This window comes from Streptopelia decaocto, assembly GCF_964273445.1.
Source record: "Streptopelia decaocto genome assembly, chromosome: 7".
NCBI lineage: Eukaryota > Metazoa > Chordata > Aves > Columbiformes > Columbidae > Streptopelia > Streptopelia decaocto.
In genome coordinates, this window is record NC_138661.1 from 35838987 (window position 1) to 35856655 (window position 17669).

Here is a 17669-nt window from a genome sequence, read left to right on the forward strand (position 1 = left end):
AGTGAAGTTTACCCCAGATTTATTGTGAAGTCAGCTTCACAGATCATATGCAACCTCCAAATATGTATCATCCAAATGGGAAGGCAGGAAAAAAATAAAAATCAACAAATCAATGACTGACACAAAGCTTTTCATTCAGAAGCAAAATCAAGCAGATGGTGTCTTCCATCACTGTGGGGAAGGGAAGGGAATCAGAACTGACCTGCTACAAGGAATGCTAAGACTCCATGTACTTTCACTGCTGGCATTTTTCTAGTAACTTCTAAGGCTAGTTGTAATTAGTCATGCAAACATCAAAGGGTACAACATTCAAAAGGATAAACACCAGAACTGCTGTCTGAGCACACTCCCCCACTGCTAGGAGCTTAGCGGCCCCTGCTCAAGGCGAGCTAGCCGATGAGGCCTGTTGTGAAGAAACAGCCTAGGAACAGCCTCAGCAGAGGCCTCCCCCAAAACAGCTCTCCTCCAAAACCTCTGCAGGGTTCCTGCCTGCTGGGTTATCAGAGCCCGCTCCTGGCCACCTTCCCACAGGGAGTGGAGCAGCACCTGCCCTTGATGCATTCTGACAACTGGCAGCATTTCAAAGACTCATTGCAAATGCCAGTTAGCACCAGTCCATCTGACTGTGCTTTGATTTTTGCCAAACCATTGGTCTTTGAAACTAACTAACCATGGCTGAACAACATTTGAGAGGTAAACAAAAATAGAGTCTCTTGGATCTCTAGCTATCTCTGCATAAATAAAAAGAGGTCATTTGAATAAAAATAAAAATAAATAGTTCCAGAAATAAGGTGCAGTGCTACATAAGCATGGTTTACTGATATTATAATATTAAACAGAAGAGTTTCTGCATGCTTGTGCCTAAGGAAAAGTAAGGAAAAACAAGAGGACTGCCATTTACCTAATCTGTTTCAGGGAAAAAACAGAGGGGTAGGGTCTGCTGGGGTGTGGGGAGTGGCAATTAAGGCATTCCCATTTCTGCTTTGTAAGGCAGAAGACTCAGCTGTTAGTCTAACATCTTTATACTATATCCCAACCAATTTTTTTTCCTTAGAATGTTCCTAGAAAATTAATACAGTTAGCTTTGACACTAGTGTCAGCAGATGTGATCAGAAAGAATCCATGAACAGTAGCATTTCTCATCTCAACAAAGCAGAGATTTATCTAAAAAACATGCTGCTTAAAATGCCAGCAGTTATTCAAAGTTTTGTCTGTCTCCCATTCCAACTTTATCAACAGCAGAAAAATGTGAGGAAAGAGCCTAAAGATGACAGATCTTCATGTGATCTATGCAATAAATTTAGACTTTATTGGAGTTCTACAGGTTAGAGATACATGACTGGCTCTACTAAACTAGAAAGTCTTTAAAAGATTAAAATACTGAGCTTTGAAGGGAAACAGAGATAGTGCAAAGCTAAACTAGATTCTAATCCAAGAATACTGAACTCCTGATAGGTCTTTTTTTTTAACACAAATGGATCTTTGTCAAACTACAGTCTGTACATCGAATCCTAATTCAAATATAGGGCAAGCAGAATGGTAGAGGTTTTTCAAAGTCATCAGGGATACAGGCAACTCTTTAAACAAATATTTAGTGGGTAGGCTGACAAAAATTATCTTCCCAATACTGCAGCTGTAACTCTTGCCAGTCCAAATCTGCTGAACCCCAGCACCAGTACTTCATCGTGCACACCTTGGTGCATAACTAAAAGACCTATTTATCTTCACAGACTCACAGAATGTCAGGGATTGGAAGGGACCTCGTAAGATCATCTAGTCGAGTACCCCTGCCGGAGCAGGAACACTTAGATGAGGATACACAGAAAGGTGTCCAGGCGGGTTTTGAATGTCTCCAGAGTAGGAGACTCCACAACCCCCCTGGGCAGCCTGTTCCAGTGTTCTGTCACCCTCACTGAGAAGAAGTTTCTTCTCAAATTTAAGTGGAACCTCTTGTGTTCCAATTTGAATCCATTACCCCTTGTCCTACCATTGGTTGTCACCAAGAAGAGCCTGGCTACATCCTCGTGACACTCACCCTTTATATATTTGTAAACATTAATAAGGTCATACCTCAGTCTCCTCCAAGCTAAAGAGCCCCAGCTCCCTCAGCCTTTCCTTGTAAAGGAGATGCTCCACTCCCCTCTTAAACTCTTCACTCAAGAAGATTTAGGTGGAAAAAGAGAAGATAAATGTAGAAGAAGCTGTTTCATTATTTATTGTTAAGACTGAAAATAGCCATATGAGCAATGTTGGTGAGACAGCAAAGTTGAATTGCTGGTTTTGGCAGCAGATGTCAGTTGGAATCCATTGGTTTTAGGTAAAGCAGGGGCATATCTCCAGCCATATGGGCATTAGCAGCTCCATTCCTCTTTTAGACGAGGTTACTCCTTTCTGAATCACTACATGGACCTCCTGAAACCTGTTACTGAAGAGTTTTGTTCTGTTCAAACAACAGAAGAGTAATATGAAGGTCATTCTCTTTGATAGGTCTAGCTCTGCTTCTGTATGTAAATCCCATGTCTCTGCAGTCCACTAACTAGTCAAACCAGCAACTCAGATCCAAACTTTGTTAATCAATTCTAGGGTAATCCAAGCCCAACAATGAACACTTGGGAAGAAATTTTATACTGAAGTTGTTCGATGTTAGCAACAGCAGAGGTGCTCTAAGTCACCTTAAGGGCTCTAGTAATTAATACAACAGCTCTCTATTACTTATAGAAATCTGAAAATGATCCTTTTCTCCTTCAAGTAAGAGGACTAGGGAACACTCTGAATTTAAGTTTGATCGGATTATCTGCAGCAAACAGGAGAGGTCAAAAAATTATCACTTTAAAGAACTTAATACTTTGCATCTTCCGCAGCTTACATTAAGTTCATCTGTCACCTATCTTCCCTGCTTCTTCCCACCACAAGTCCAGGGGCCTCCAAATATTGCATCCATTTCTCTTTACTGCCAAAAGAATCCACAGTCCTGCAAGCTTTGTACCCTTTCCTCCCCCATGTCAGGGAGCTATGGTTCTCTATTTCATACAGCACTTTTACTTCTTTGGCAAGATGGAAGAGTCCTTTAATGTGTTAATATTTTAGTTTCCCTCACGAGAAGAAGCAAAGCCAAAAGACAAACATCACCAAGGTGTATTAAAAGCCCTACAGGCTTTGTCGGTTATATTTTAAATTATTCCTGCTACAGACTTTCACACCCACTGTTTCTTTGCTTCGGAGTTGGACTCTGGCTACATTAACTTTCCCCCCCGAGTACACTTTCAGCTATTACGTAGCAGTGCTCTCTCTGCTCCTAACGAGGGGATAAAAGTCAAGTTAGTAGTTCAGATTCATCTTTGACAGCCTGGTACAGACCAGGGATACCACCTGCCTCAGAGCTCCCTCCTCATATTTCAGCCTAAGCATAACTAAGCTGTTCATAGGCAGTCATCATTGTAGGCAGCCAAGAATTTATCATACTATGTAGGTACAGTCACAGTCTCTTTCAAGGGAAGTATCTCCTAAAAAATATATATATACATATATATACACACACATATATATATATATATATATATATATATAAAAATATATAAAAAGGAGCAGCAGCTCAGGACACTGCAATACATCTATGGAAGAACAGAAATTAGGATAGGGTGAAAGGAACAATAAAATTCTCTCCCAAATATACCAGCCAGTGAAAGCAAAATTCACAACAGTGCAAAAAGGAGGAAACAAAGGCCTAGTGTTCTCACTCTGCTGTGGCTTGAGCACTATCAACAGAAGTCATTAACTCAGGCATACAAACATATGAAAAACTATCTGGTTGCTTCAAATTCAAAGGAACAAAGTATCTATACATAAAACTACAACAAACAAATGCGGTGCATGTGTCTTACTATCTAAATGCTACATTTTAGAGGAGACTTCAGAGCATCTTCATTTTATGCAGGGTGAATTGAATTTGAATATACAAACGGAAACTGAATAAATAAAACTTAACAATTTCAGACAAGCAAAACAATCTGGTGACCAGAAATGTCTTCCACTTGGAAGTTACTGTTAATACAGTGTTTTCATTACAGGAATACTGCCTCTTTCCCCACTCTATACTTTCTTAGACTGCCTAGAATCCCCCCTTCCACTGGAAAGCATCATTCCACAGCTGGCCTTACGCCTGCTTACAAGCTTGTAATGACAAGGAAAATCATGTTACTACAATTTCGAATTTATAGAATATCCAAGTTAATAATGAAACTAATACAGTAGCTCTATTGTCTTATTCAATGCACAATAAGAAAATTCATAGTGTTAGAAAGACGAAAAAGAAAACAGCTAACATCTTACTGCCAATTGAGTGTACCAAAGGAGTTCAAGCAACAGCACTATTACCACAATACTACAGGCAAAGCTATCCTGCCAGCCCAGGGAACAAAAATAAACAGCAACTCGCCCCTCCCAACCCAATCATTTGTGAAGTTTCCATGAAAAACAGATGCACACAATACAAAAGGCTACATGGAAGTATCCTCTTCAATCTACCACCCTACGCTCAAGCAGATTGTCTTTGCACAATAAAGAACTCCTCTGTGCATGCTGGTCACTGGCATTGTTTCAGGATGGGCTCTCACAGCAGAACCCATTACAATCCATCTGCCATCTGAACCTGTTCATAAGAGAACTGCAGAGATTTAAACAGCAATAAACATCAACGGACCAAAAAAAACCCCTGCCTCAGTGAAGGAATATGTCAGCAACAGGAAACTGTAGGATGAAGAAAGAAGCCTTTAAAAAATCTAAGGGAACAGCAAGAAAATATCTCCATGTGCATTATTAATGAGTAAAGAGCCCATAAGCAACTAAACAGGGAAAAGTATTTTTCACCATCCATGTATTTTTAGTTTAGCTTGCTTCATTTCTGTCCCCACACCTTTTTGTTACTGGAATCCAGAAAGGGCTTGTTCCTATTGAAGTGAGCTTGTGTCATGCAATTGAGTTTTTTTCTAGTGTATTTTTTTCCCAAAAATAATTCTTAATAAACTGAAGTATTAGATCTGAACTACTTGAAAGAGAACCCCCAGCCTTCCAGTGTAAGATTCTGTCATAAATATAAACTGCTGCCTATAGTTTTGTCTAGAAGAATATCCTGTCTTCAAACCTGGTAACCTGATAGCTTTAAACAAACTCTCAGCTCAGCAACATCTAGAACTGCTTTTAGTCCAGTACATAAGACCTCTTCTAGACATGCTCTTCTATGTTTGTAGAGGTTATAAATCATGCTCACTAAAATTTAAGTATTGCCAAAGATGGCATACGTCTAAACTTCGCACAAAGCAAGTTGGAAAAGAATGTCTACTCATTTGATTGCAAACCGGGACTTTTCAGCTTGTGAATCATAACATACGCAGAAGCCCACAGGGCTGCACAAAACAATAGCTTCCGTTCTAAAGAGGCCTTATTACTCAGAATGAATTTGCTAGAGGGTTATTAGGCAATTATCTTTCCTCTGCATGCATCTAAACTCCATTGATACTAATCACACATAGAACTATGTTCTTAGATCTGGTTTATCTGTGGTCCCCCCCTGCAATCCATCCCCATCCTACAGTTTTCAGTAACACTTCTAGATTGAAGACTCTCCAAGACAGAGTTCAGCTTTACAAGTTTCTATCCCTCATGTCCTGTTTCTAATAACTGTTACATAGTTTTCTGCAGGTTTCAGTTTGTAAAAGCAATAGATGTGAGAAGCTGAAACACATGGACTTGCTTGAATAACAGCAGGGGTAACAGTGAAAAAAACAGAAACTTTCCATTCACACAGTGCTATTTGCAAGTGTTGTCCGAAGCTCCGCTTTGAAAAGTCCTCATACACAAATCTGAGGATTTCTCCAGAGCACTGAATTTCATCACTTGAAAGCACGCAAGTATTTTAGGAACAAGCACAGCAGCTGGTAATGAAGACGGAAAAGAAAACGTGACGTGAGAAATCGAGGAACGTGGTCAAGAGTACTGAGCGCATACACTGAGTGCACATAACGTTTTAAATTGCCTCACGTCTCCCTATTTTTTTTTAAGTCAACACGGGAGCAGCACACACTCCATATGCCGGTAAAGCACTCAAAACGCCACCGCAGCAGGCAGAGGGGCGCACCCGGCTGTTCGTGGGGGGTGAGCCGGCAGCCCCAGCCTTTGTTCAGGGGACCCGCCAGGGCCCCGCAGCGGCTGCGGGCGCCGCCGGCTTGGTCTGCGATGAGCCATCCTCTCCCGATACCGCACCAGGCGCTGGGCATCGCCCTGCCCCGGTGGTTCGGGGGCATTTCTGGTTTCGCGATTCACTGGAATGAACCGTTTGCACCCCATCCCACCCCACCCCGCCCCCCGGGGTTCGCGGCAGCGGCTGAGTCACGCTTTGCCGAGACGCGCCGTGAAAGGGATGCCCGGCCAGGGGAGGGGAAGATGGAAGATGAGGGCAGCCCCGCAGTCCGGTCCCCTCCGCCCCCCATCACCCGGCGCCGCGCCTCACCGAGCCCAGCCAGCCGCTCCACCAGCCCCGCGGCGCGCACGGCAGCGGGGCCGCGATCCACTCCCCGTCGTTTCTGCGAGACAAAGAGAAGGGGGACGCGTTAGCCAGCGCTGCCTGCGGCCAGGTGCGGGAGCCCCGCCGCGGGGAGGGGAGCCGAGCGGCTGCGGCACCCGCGAAGGGCGACTCGTCCCCGCCGCCGCGATGCCCACCTGTCCTCTGGAGAGCGGGGCTCCCACCAGCGCCACCGAGTGCGCCTGCTTGGGCAGCCGCAGCCCCGCGTCCGCCTGCCTGGAGAAGAGCCGGGTGAGGCCGCTGCGCAGGGACATGGTGCAGGAGCCGCCAGGCGATGCGGAGCGACGTCCCAACCGCCACCGCCGCGCGCCTTTTAACGAGCTCCCGCGCGGCCCGGAGCCGGCTCCCACCCCTCCCCGCACACCCCCGCGCCGCCCAGCCAACGGCAGCGCGCGCGCCCGGAGGTGTGTCCCGCCCCCCGCGGCGCACGCGGCCCCGCCCGCTACAGCCGGGGGGCGGGGCAGCGCCCGGCAGAACGGGAACGGCACCGCGGCGCCGGCAGCGGCTCCTCGGCCGCGCCCCTCCCTCACCTCCTCCTCGCCGGGGTTTTTCCACTCCCGGCCGCCACCTCCCCGCTGGGACCCTGGACCGCCTCGCCTCGCTGCCGGGGGCGGGCAGAGCAGCCAGGCCCCAGCACCGCCTCCTCCACCCAGTGCCCCGGAGCAGGTGCAGCACCGGCTCCCCTTGCCCGAGAGGACAGGCCCGAAGCACCGGCACAGCGCAGCGAGGGAGGACCCGGGGAATGCCCCTTCCCTCGGCCGCGGTGAGAGCCCGGGCCCTGCGGGGCCATCCCCCTGCGGGGATGGAGCTTGGCTTGAAATGGCAGAACTTGAAACTGTCCGGGGGGAAAAACAACACCTCAGCCCGGCTCCCCTGCTCGCCATACCGAGCTCCCGAGAGCCACCTCACAGCAACGCTGCTCCTGGGCTTTACCAAAGAAAAGCTGAGATGATGCTCATCATCTGATAACAAAGCACTAAAAAGCCACCTCTCCACAAGCATCCGATCTTGGGGTGTCTCAGCCTGAGATAATTCGCAAGTTCTCAAAGCTCTCACTGTTCCTATTCACAGTGCAGCTGAAGGCTTATGATTAAGAAATTACTCAAAAACTAGTAAATGCCCCCATCTTTCCCTCCTGTGACAAGTTGACGTGACTCCTACTGTCTAATATGCAACCCTACATACACATTTGAAAGAAAGGCTAGCAGCGCTCGTGAGAAGAGAGATAACGGGGCGCAAGCACGGCTAAACTGGGACTTGCCAGTGACACACAAAAAGAGACCCACTCACACTTCTGCGTTTTCCTCGTAAGATTTCTAGTTCCTCTCCCCGTCTCTTATATCCCAGTAAGTTCCCATTTCTTTTTGTTAATGTGAATTACCATTGCCATCCCTCCAGGAGCTCACACAGATTTTCCCTCCTGTCACCAACTTTCTCACTCTTCACATTGCTTTTTCTTCTTCTACCCCCTACTCCAATTTTCCTTTCCCCTTCTCCCTGTCCGTGTCTCCTAGGTTGTCATACCAGAGGTCCTATTTTTTTACTTCAGTCCTTCTCACCTGCCTTTTCAAATATTTCTTCCCTTTTAAAAAAACCTGTAACGCCGCTTTCAATTTATTTTCCAGTTTCACTCCATCTATAAACTTCTTTCACTCACTTTTTAACATTTTCTCCTCCATTTCTGCAATGCGTTGTTTGCCATAATACTTTTCTTTGTAAAGAAAGGCCAGCCCAGCTTTTCAGAGCTCCAGCCCATCCCTCACCTCAGCTCTTGTGTCACAGTGAGATCCTGGACTCCCATAAGTGCCAACCATCTCGAGGCCAAGCAAAGATGTTGGTAGTGATTCTTCAATGCCCCTTCGTTTCTCATGTCCCTTACAGACTCCTCTGCTGCCCTTACAAGTTTTTAATACCAGGTTTGTAGATATACCACGAGTAAAGTGAATTGCTCACAAAAAGATGGTATCTGTAGTTAAAGCCAATGGACACACTCCAGGACTGTGGGAGAGGGGAAACCACTAAAAAGGGCAAAGGAGTTAGGATGATGCTTTGGAAATGACAGAGCTGTAGCTTTATGTCACTGCCAGGCAAGTCATATAAAGTAATAACTGAAAAGTATTAAAGAGAACACAACACAAAGACTCATCAACTCTTTGTACACAAAGCTAAGTCTCCAATTTATTAGGTACTTAGTCGTCGAGGAACCAGTAAACACTGCCTTAAACTTTGAAAAAAAAATTACCGAAACAAACCGAAAGAGCTTGTAGTAGAGGATGCTATAGACAAAATGATACACTTCTGTATCAGGAATTGGTAAAGAAAAGATGGGGACAAAACCCTGTCTCTCTTCCTCACGGCAAGAGACATACCCGCCACCACTAAAACCTGTGATGTTTGCAACTGTTACTCAACCACCAGAGGAAGCAAGCAGCCAATTGTCAACATTTGCAAGCCGCAGAAGCTCCTGATGTCGATCAGGACGAGGGAAAGACGCCTGGCCAGGCTCAGCCGAGCTGCACAGTGCAGCGGCACCACCCCCGGGACAGGGCGGGGCGCGCCGGGGCGGACAGCCGGGGCCGGCGCTGGGGACGCACGGCACGGGAGGCTGCCCGGGAGACGGCATTTGCCAGGCCTGACGAGCCTCCCCTGAGCTCACCTCAGCTGAGGCTCCTCCCGCACCGCCGCACTAACCCTGCGGAGTGTCCGCGGCTCCGCCCTACGCTCGGGCCGGGCCGGGCCGGGCCGAACCCCGCTGCGGCCCGGAGCGGCCTGCGGGGCCCGCGGGAGGCCCAGCCGCCCTGCCCGCCGAGCCGCACCACTCAGCGCTGCCCGCGGCCGGAAGTGCGCGGCAGAGCCGTACCAGGAGGCGGGCGGGCCGCTCTAGGCCGCTTTCGGTGGTTCCGGCGGGGCGGCATGGAGGAGCGGCCGTACCGCTCGGCCTCGGGGGCGCCCATCGCGCTGCGGTGCCGCCAGCACAGCGCCTCCTGCCGGGAGCTGGCGGTGCGCTGCCCCCGCCTGCAGCTCCGCTCGCTCAGCGCCGTCACCTCCGCCGTCTGGCTGGCGGCCTACGGGCTCTTCGTGCTCAGCGAGGTACCGACCGCCCCCGGCCCGCCGCCCCTCGCGCCTCCCCGCGGCCGAGGGGTGGCCCTGGGCTGGCTGCCGCCCTGAGCCGGTGTCCCGCTGAACACCGGGGAGCGGCGCTGCGGTCCAAGGTGGCGGGTGCCGAGTGCTCCCGGGGCGGGGCAGCCAGAGCCGCTGGGAGGGTGGTCTCCTGTGTCCTGGAGCTGCTCCGTGCCCCGGGAGCAAACAGGTGGTAGATCCTGCTGAGTGTGTAGTGGAAAAAATGAGAGTTGTGTTGGCCGGAGCCTCAGCACAGACTGGCTACGGCCCGAGTGCTCTTGGTGGCTTCTCAAGTGCCTCCATTGGTTTGTAGCCTCTTGCCATAGATTAGATGTTCGTATGGGTGTTGAGTGATGCCTGGTGCATGTTTCTGAGTCCAAATAACAGGTGTTTACTTAGAGAGATGAATTGTATGAATTGGGAATAAAGAATATATTGAAGAAGGTGAGTGACTACTAATCCCCAAAGGGTTTTTCCTGAGTGACTCGGAGAATGCTGCTCAGTGAGTGTCAGCTGCTTGCTCATGTTTCACAGCCAAGGCAGTAAGACCTTGGCAGTACAGATTTCAAAAGTTTCTGATAAATCCAGAAGTATTGGTGTAGATATCTGATCTTTGACCCATACTTGCAGGGAAGGACCAGCTTTAGACCCAGACCAGTTACCTCCAGATTAAAGCCAATAACTTGACCAAAGAAGCTGATCGCTGTGACCAACACTATCACTGTCACTCTTCATTTTTTCAATAATCTTTCCCAAGGAATGAAGGCAGAGATTGCAACATGAGTCAGTTGGCAGGTTTCTGATATGAAAAGATGGTTTATGTTCCTCTAGCTGGAAGGGAAGCTGTGTTTGAGTTTTGTTACAAAAGCAGACACCCCAGCCACTGGTTATCACCCGCTGTCTTCCTGCTTGGATTTACATGTGTTTGTGCAGCTTTTACACAAGCGACTGCAATACTTGCATTCTGCGGGGGAACCAGACCCAAAAGTCTCTGTCTATGTGGATTTCAGTATCTAATTAATGACTCTTGGTTTGTTTTTTGTTTGGGGGGGGGGGGGGTTTCCCATGATAACAAATTTTCAGAGGAGTCCTGTACCCTTTTTGTTTGAATGTGGCCATGGCTTCTTTACTTCACATGTTGGTACAGGCCCAGCTTGAGTGGTAGGGCCATGCAGTAGATCTGGGTCCTTTCAGAAGTGTCAGTTCTAACTTTGATTCATGGGTATGAGGCCTACAGCTCTCCAAAACATGTCCCAGAAATAGGTTGTAGGTTGTGGACCTTTGGGATTTATTACCACGTCTTCAAATGACTTACTTGTGTCTAAAGTTTAATCAGTTATGTATTATATTATGTAACAGCAATCCCAAGATTGCAGCATGCAAAAGATTTTTGTCCTCAGACAAAACAAAGGAGAAAGCAAATGTTCTTTAGATTGGTATTTAAGGCAGGAAGACAGATGAGGTTTGAACAAGTTTAGACTTCCAGTTCATAAGAAGACAACCACTAGGCCAATGTTTTTTCTACCCCTCTGTGATTCCACCCTCAGTTCTAGCAAACATTTCACAGCACTTCTCTGTCAGTGACATCACCTCTATAGGCATTTGTATAATATGCCGTCTTTGATGTAACTGGCTGGTTTTGGTTGAGATTTCTGTGCTAAATTTACAAGGGAATAGAATTTTCTTGCAGTTATCCATTTCAGCTCCCAGTTCTTTCAGACCGTACTGTGAAGACTGATTTAAATCTCATTACACATATATCAGCTGGTCAGGTGAATAAAAGGACACCACCTGAGTAAAATTGCCTTGTAACTGTAGCTTTAGTATTATAATTTATCGTGCAATGTTACTTTATCTAAAGCTGTATTTAGTTCATTGTAGGACCAGAGCTCTGTCTTTGCTTGGCTTGTGTTACAGAATAGCATGATGCTTTCTTCTGCTATCTTCATCACGTTGATTGGCCTGATCATATACCTGCACTTCATGAAGATTGACCAGGAATCCCTCCTGGTCATCGGCTCACTCGGCATTCAGGTGACTTCATCCTATGCTTCAGGGAAAGAGAGCACGACCTTCATTGAGATGGGTCAAGTGAAGGATGTGGTTATCAATGAAGCCATCCATATGGTAATCATACACAGCCTACCTGTTTCTGTATCTGTAGGCACACTTGTGTCCAGTACATGTTCATGAGCATGGTTTACCAGAGCAATTAAACACAGCACCATCCACAGCTTTACTGTCATTAGGAGCTTTGTTTCAGATTTCTTTCTTTATTCTCTTACCAGTTTTCTCACCTTTAAAGGAGAACACAAGCCAAACAGATAGCCTCAAGAAGTCAAGTCCATCCCTTACATAATGCCACTGACACCGAGCCAGTGGTTTTATTTCTTTGTCTTATACTGTTCTTACAAATCCTGATGCCAGACTCCATAAGTAGTCAGGATGGAGATAAGAAGACAGACAACATGAGAGATAATTTTTTCTATTGCTGGGGTTTTCTATAAAGCTCCTGTAGAAAAGTAGACCTTACATACTCAGTATATATGTGTTCTTTTCAGGTTAAGTAGAAAAAAACACAGGTAAAATTATTTTTATATTGTGTGAAGGGAGGAAAGCTTATAATTATAAATGTAAATTTGTAGACTTGACCATGGCCTGGGGTGATTGACCTTCAGCCCAATGAGTTGAAACAGATCCTCTTTCTGTGGTAACTCCAGGCACTTGGGTAGCATTTTCAAACTCTGATGATTTTGTCTGTCTGTCTTGTAGCAAAAAGTTATCTACTACCTGTGCATCCTCCTCCAGGACCCTGGGGATCCTCAGGGAGTATCTGAGGTTGTGCCACTCTTTCAGGTGAGTTTGAACAGTGGGGAAATCCACATCTGTGGTCTGTGTGTGTCTGCGTGCCAGTTGTCTTAGCACGTGTGTTTTGCACTGCAGGTAGCTGACTACAGTTGCCTTTACCTGACTGTGCCTTCAGGGTGGGTCTTAGAGCATTGTGCAGTGGCTGATGTTAGAAGTCTCATAGAAACACCTATCAGGGTTGTTTTTTTCGTTTTCCCTCCATTCAAACAACAGGGAGCTGTATAAATTTGAACCCAGCCAGGAGTTTGCATGAGCTAGGAGTCTGACTCATGTAGGGTACTGAGGACTCACAGCTTTCTGTGTAGTCTAACACTCAGTGTTACCATCATAATTATGGCACTGTACTGTGGTTGATATTTCTCTCAGCTTTGTGTGCCAAAAGTGCTCATAGAAACCTCCTTGGCTTGCCCTGTCTCACCCCTTGACAAAGATCACAGTACAAGCTGTGAACAATTTGCTGAATGTATAATAACTTGTTTGCTTTACCATTACCTTGTCTCCCCTTTCTCTTCTCATGCTAACTTGTTCTGACTGTTCATAATCCCATTTTTTGGGATGGTTTTTCTTTCTGTGTGTATGTGCCTAACACAGTGATGCCCTGATCCTTGCATGGTGGTAAGCAGTACAGAGGTGCCTCACATCTTAGACTGCTGTGGTTTATAGCCCTCTCTGTCCTTTTTAATCTACCTGCTGCTGGTGGCTGTCAATTTGTAGTCCACATCGAGGTTGTGACTGGGCACAGTTAGTCTTCAGCTAAATACTTATGGATATAAATAGACTAGTCCATCAATACTTCCTACTAATTCAGTCCCACAATTGTAAAGACATATACTAACAATAATATAAACTAAGTATTTCACACACAGTCAAAGGGAAAAAAAATGGATTTGCTGGAAATCAACAGCTAATAAATTCCAGAGAGCTGCAATCAGGAACCTGGTTTTAGTTATCCATGCTCCTTTTCAGCTTCAAAGAGGCTGCCTGGCATTTGTGTAGTTTCTCTTTTTTCCTAGCTCAACTCTGAACAGTTTTATTTTCTTGGAAATATCTTCGTATTGGTAGAGTTGACTCCACCAGCAAAGGAGGTACAGAAAGAGCTGTGCCAGTTTGCAATTCATTACCAGTCAGTAATTCTTACTTTAACTTGCAAGTTAGTATGTTACTTAGTTTTGAAGGAGCAGTAATTAGTAACTTTTTTGCATCTCCTTCATTGGGTTCCTCTAAGTTTTGTCAGCCTTCAAAAATAAAAATTACCATGTCACTGAGCCCAGGAGCACTTCTGAGCTGAACTGACCTCTTAAGCAACACTTGCAAGGAGAGGCGTTTGATGGACTTTACACAGTAAAGCTGTTTTGGAAGCTCAAAAGTCATGGACCATAGGGACTGTGGGACAGGGAAACTTTCACCTCCTTGCTGGTTTTAATCTGGACCAGGTTAGAAGTGATGGAATATCATATTTTGATCACCGTTCACTGTGTGAAATGAATTAATGTTTTAGAATCATAGAATCATTTTGATTGGAAGACATCTTCAAGATCAAGTCCAACCATAAACCAAATTCTGGTGCTAAACCATGTCCCTAAGAACCTCATCTATGTGTCTTTTAAACACCTCCAGGGATGGTGACTCCACCGCTTCCCTGGGCAGCCTGCTCCAATGCCTGACAACCCTTTCCATGAAGAAATTCTTCCCAATATCCAATTTGAACCTCTCCTGGCATAACTTGAAGCCATCACTTGCTACTCTTGGCCTATCACTTGCTACTTGGGAGCAGAGACCAACCCCCTCCATGCTACAACCTCCTTTCAGGTAGTTGTAGACAGTGATAAGGTCTCCCCTCAGCCTCCTTTTCTCCAGGCTAAACAGTCCCAGTTCCCTCAGCTGCTCCTCATTAGACTTGTGCCCCAGACCCTTCACCAGCTTTGTCACCCTCCTCTGCACTCTCTCCAGCACCTCAGTGTCTTTCTGGTAGTGAGGGGCCCAAAACTGACCACAGGATTCGAGATGCCGCCTCACCTGTGCTGAGTACAGGGGAACAACCCCTTCCCTAGTCCTGCTGGCCACACTGTTCCTGATACAAGCCAGGATGCTGTTGGCCTTTTTGGCCACCTGGGCACACTGCTGGCTCATGTTCAGCCAGGTGATGATCAACACCCCCAGGTCCTTTTTCCCAGGCAGCTTTCCAGCCACTCTTCCCCAAGCCTGTAGCATTGCCTGGGGTTGTTGTGACCCAAGGGCAGGAATTAACATCTCATCTCTGAATACTGATCTAGATAGACAGTACCAAAGTTTATATCTTTATTAGCCCTTTAGCAGCTCTTCAAGGATGTATGCTGAGTGTAGCAGGACCTGGCACTTGGCCTTGTTGAAACTCATGCTATTGGCCTCAGCCCAACAATCCAGCCAGTCCAGATCCCTCTGTATGGCCTTCCTACCCTCCAGCAGATCAACACTCCCACCCAACTTGGTGTCATCTGCAAACTTACTGTGGGTGCACTCAATCCCCTCATCCAGATCATTGATAAAGACATTAAACAGAAGCAGCCCCAATACTAAGCCCTGAGGAACACCACTTGTGACTGACCACCAACTGGATTTGGCTCTGTTCATCACAACTCTTTGGGCCCGGCCCTTCAGCCAGTTCTTTATCCATTGCAGAGTACACCCACCTGGGCCATGAGCTGCCAGCTTCTCCAGGAGAATGTTGTGGGATATGGTGGCTTTACTGAAGTCTAAGTACACAACATTCACAGCATTTCCTTCATCCTCTAGCAGGTCACCTTGTCATAGAAAGAGATCAGGTTGATCAAGCAGGACCATGGGCCTGATCACTTGGTTGTCCTGTGCTGCGTGATGTCACTCAGGTTGATCTGCTCCGTTAACTTTCTGTTGTCCTTTTGTTGACAGTACTAGCAGAGGCCAAGGGCCAGGTGTCTGAATTCCCTGTCCTAAAGGTAGATTTTTCAAGGTTGCGATCTTCTAGGATGATGGATTAGTACATGGAAATATGCATCTCTAGAGGGAGTATGGCCTAGCAGATAGGTTAATGGGTTTGGAGGTGTGGATGTTCTTCTGTGCTGTCACTGTGAACTGTGAGCTAAGGGGAGGATTTCTGATTTGGTGAGAGATTCAGGCTAACTGCAGAATTGTGCTCATGTGTTGACCGGACAGCTTTAGAGACTGGCGTTTTTCATCACAGAGCAGGTATGGCTTGTGGAGTGGCTTTGTATTCCTATTTCACCAGTTTACATCAAACACCTCCTGGAGTTTGATGGATTATTTCTCAACAAACATGTAAAAGGGAAATCTGTTCTCCATTGGCTTAATTCGAGAAAGCAAATCAACTACAGAGATCTTGCTGTTGCATTCCTTAAACATGCAAGCTTCTGATAGTCAGCTTTGTGTCATCTCTCTGCATCCCTTCCTCTGCCTGACAATCTTACTAATGGGAAGCTAAAGCTTTCCAGTGCTTTTACAGACAGTTCAGAGCCTGATTCTCTGCTGTTTGACTTAAACTCTAGAGCTCCAAGCCACGTCTAGACTGCCTGATAGAAGTGTACAAAAGTTGTCAAGAAATCCTGGAGCAGAGGAAGACAGAGCTGCAATCAAGTGGAGGAAAATAGTAAAAAAAAATCAAGGCAGCAAACTTGCAGCAGGACTTGGAGAGACACGTGGAAAAGGAAGCAAAACTGCCTTATGGCTTTTTTAATTAGATGAGTAGCAAGTGGTGCAGCAGTACAGTGATTTTAAGGCTGACGGCCTGCACAGACCCATAGAGTTGTTAGAGAAAATGGCAGCTCAAGGACAGAAGCAAACCTTGAAATCATCTGCTATGAAAACAGGTGAGCAGAACTTTTTCGACTCAGACAGAAGTGGTTTTTCCTTGCCTCTCCAGAAAAGAATTATGGGAAATAGGGCAAAGGGAGGCAAGAACATGCATCAAACGTTTACTCTTTTTTATAATGTAATTTGGGCTAGACTGTCAAAAGTATGCTTTTGTTTGCTTCTATTTAACCTTTGGTTTGAAGAAGTGTATACCATTCTACGTACCAAAGCTGATGTGTGGGCTGGGCTGGTGACTTCATGATCCACAGGTGAATTTCAGAAAGAAAAATAACAGAAAATTAAAATATACTGTTGCATTCAATGATGTTTAATGAAATAAACATAAGAGAGCAGGCTTGGGCCTCTTCAGGGATCTGCTTGAAAGAGTCCCAGGGGATGGGGCCCTAGAGGGAAGAGGGGTCCAAGAAAGCTGACTATCAAGGATCATCTCCACCAAGCTCAAGAAGAGTCCATCCCAGTGAGCACAAAGTCATGCAAAAATGCCAGGAATCCTGCAAGGATGAACAAGTTGCTCCTGGCAGACCTCAGACACAACAAGAAAGTGTACAGGGACAGGTAACCTGGCAGGAACACAGCAACACTGCCCAAGATGTGGTTAGGAAAGCCAAAGCCCACCTGGAGTTGTATCTGTTGAGGGATGTCAAAGGCAACAAGAAGAGCTCCTGTAAGTACAGAAGTAGCAAAAGGCAGATGGGGAAGATGTGGACCTGTTGCTGAATGGGGCAGGGGTGTGGTGACACAGGACATGGAAAAGATGAGGCATTTGAAGGGCCAAATCAATTGCTCTGAGAATATGAGGAAAATGTTTTGCTGAAAACAATGGCAATGACTATGTGAATAAAGCTTTATTGTCCTGTGCTCTTCAGAGTAACTTAAAGTTGGGAAATTCTTCCTTGTTGCTGAGCTAAAAGTTACTGTAACCTTGAACTGGTATTTGTCTCTTTTTTTTTTTTTTCCCCACAACTCCTTAGTAATGTAACAGACACAACTGAAATGTCAAAACGAGAGCTAAACCAGCAAGTTGGCAGGAGCCATGGGGTCCTGCTTAATTTGCATACAATGCTGTACAATACTTTACATAATCTGTAATTAAAACGTGGCAACATACCATAACCTAATGAAATTTAACAAGGGAAAGTGTAGAGTCCTGCATCTGGGCAGGAACAACCCCAGGTTCCAGTATAGGTTGGGAAATTACATATTAGAGAGCAGTGTAGGGGAAAGGGACCTGGGGGTCCTGGTGGACAGCAGGATGACC

General features: G+C 46.3%; 2 protein-coding genes across 2 annotated transcripts in view; one reads left to right on the forward strand and one right to left on the reverse strand.

Moving 5' to 3' along the window:
- ARG2 (arginase 2) overlaps nucleotides 1-6896 on the reverse strand; it is a 23101-nt gene extending 16205 nt beyond the window's left edge. Inside the window, exons 1-2 of the mRNA XM_082057401.1 lie at nucleotides 6715-6896; nucleotides 6506-6578 (exon numbers count right to left, since the gene is read on the reverse strand). Coding sequence (XP_081913527.1) covers nucleotides 6506-6578; nucleotides 6715-6831 — 190 coding nt within the window. The 5' untranslated portion in view covers nucleotides 6832-6896. The remainder of the gene's footprint in view (nucleotides 1-6505; nucleotides 6579-6714) is intronic.
- Nucleotides 6897-8736: 1840 nt separating this feature from the next.
- On the forward strand, nucleotides 8737-17360 carry PIGH (phosphatidylinositol glycan anchor biosynthesis class H). Its single transcript, XM_082057404.1, has 4 exons — nucleotides 8737-9667; nucleotides 11615-11824; nucleotides 12470-12553; nucleotides 16087-17360. The coding sequence occupies exons 1-4, from the start codon at nucleotides 9491-9493 to the stop codon at nucleotides 16186-16188; spliced, it is 573 nt and encodes a 190-aa protein (XP_081913530.1). The 5' UTR covers nucleotides 8737-9490; the 3' UTR covers nucleotides 16189-17360.
- The last annotated feature ends 309 nt before the right edge of the window (nucleotides 17361-17669 follow it).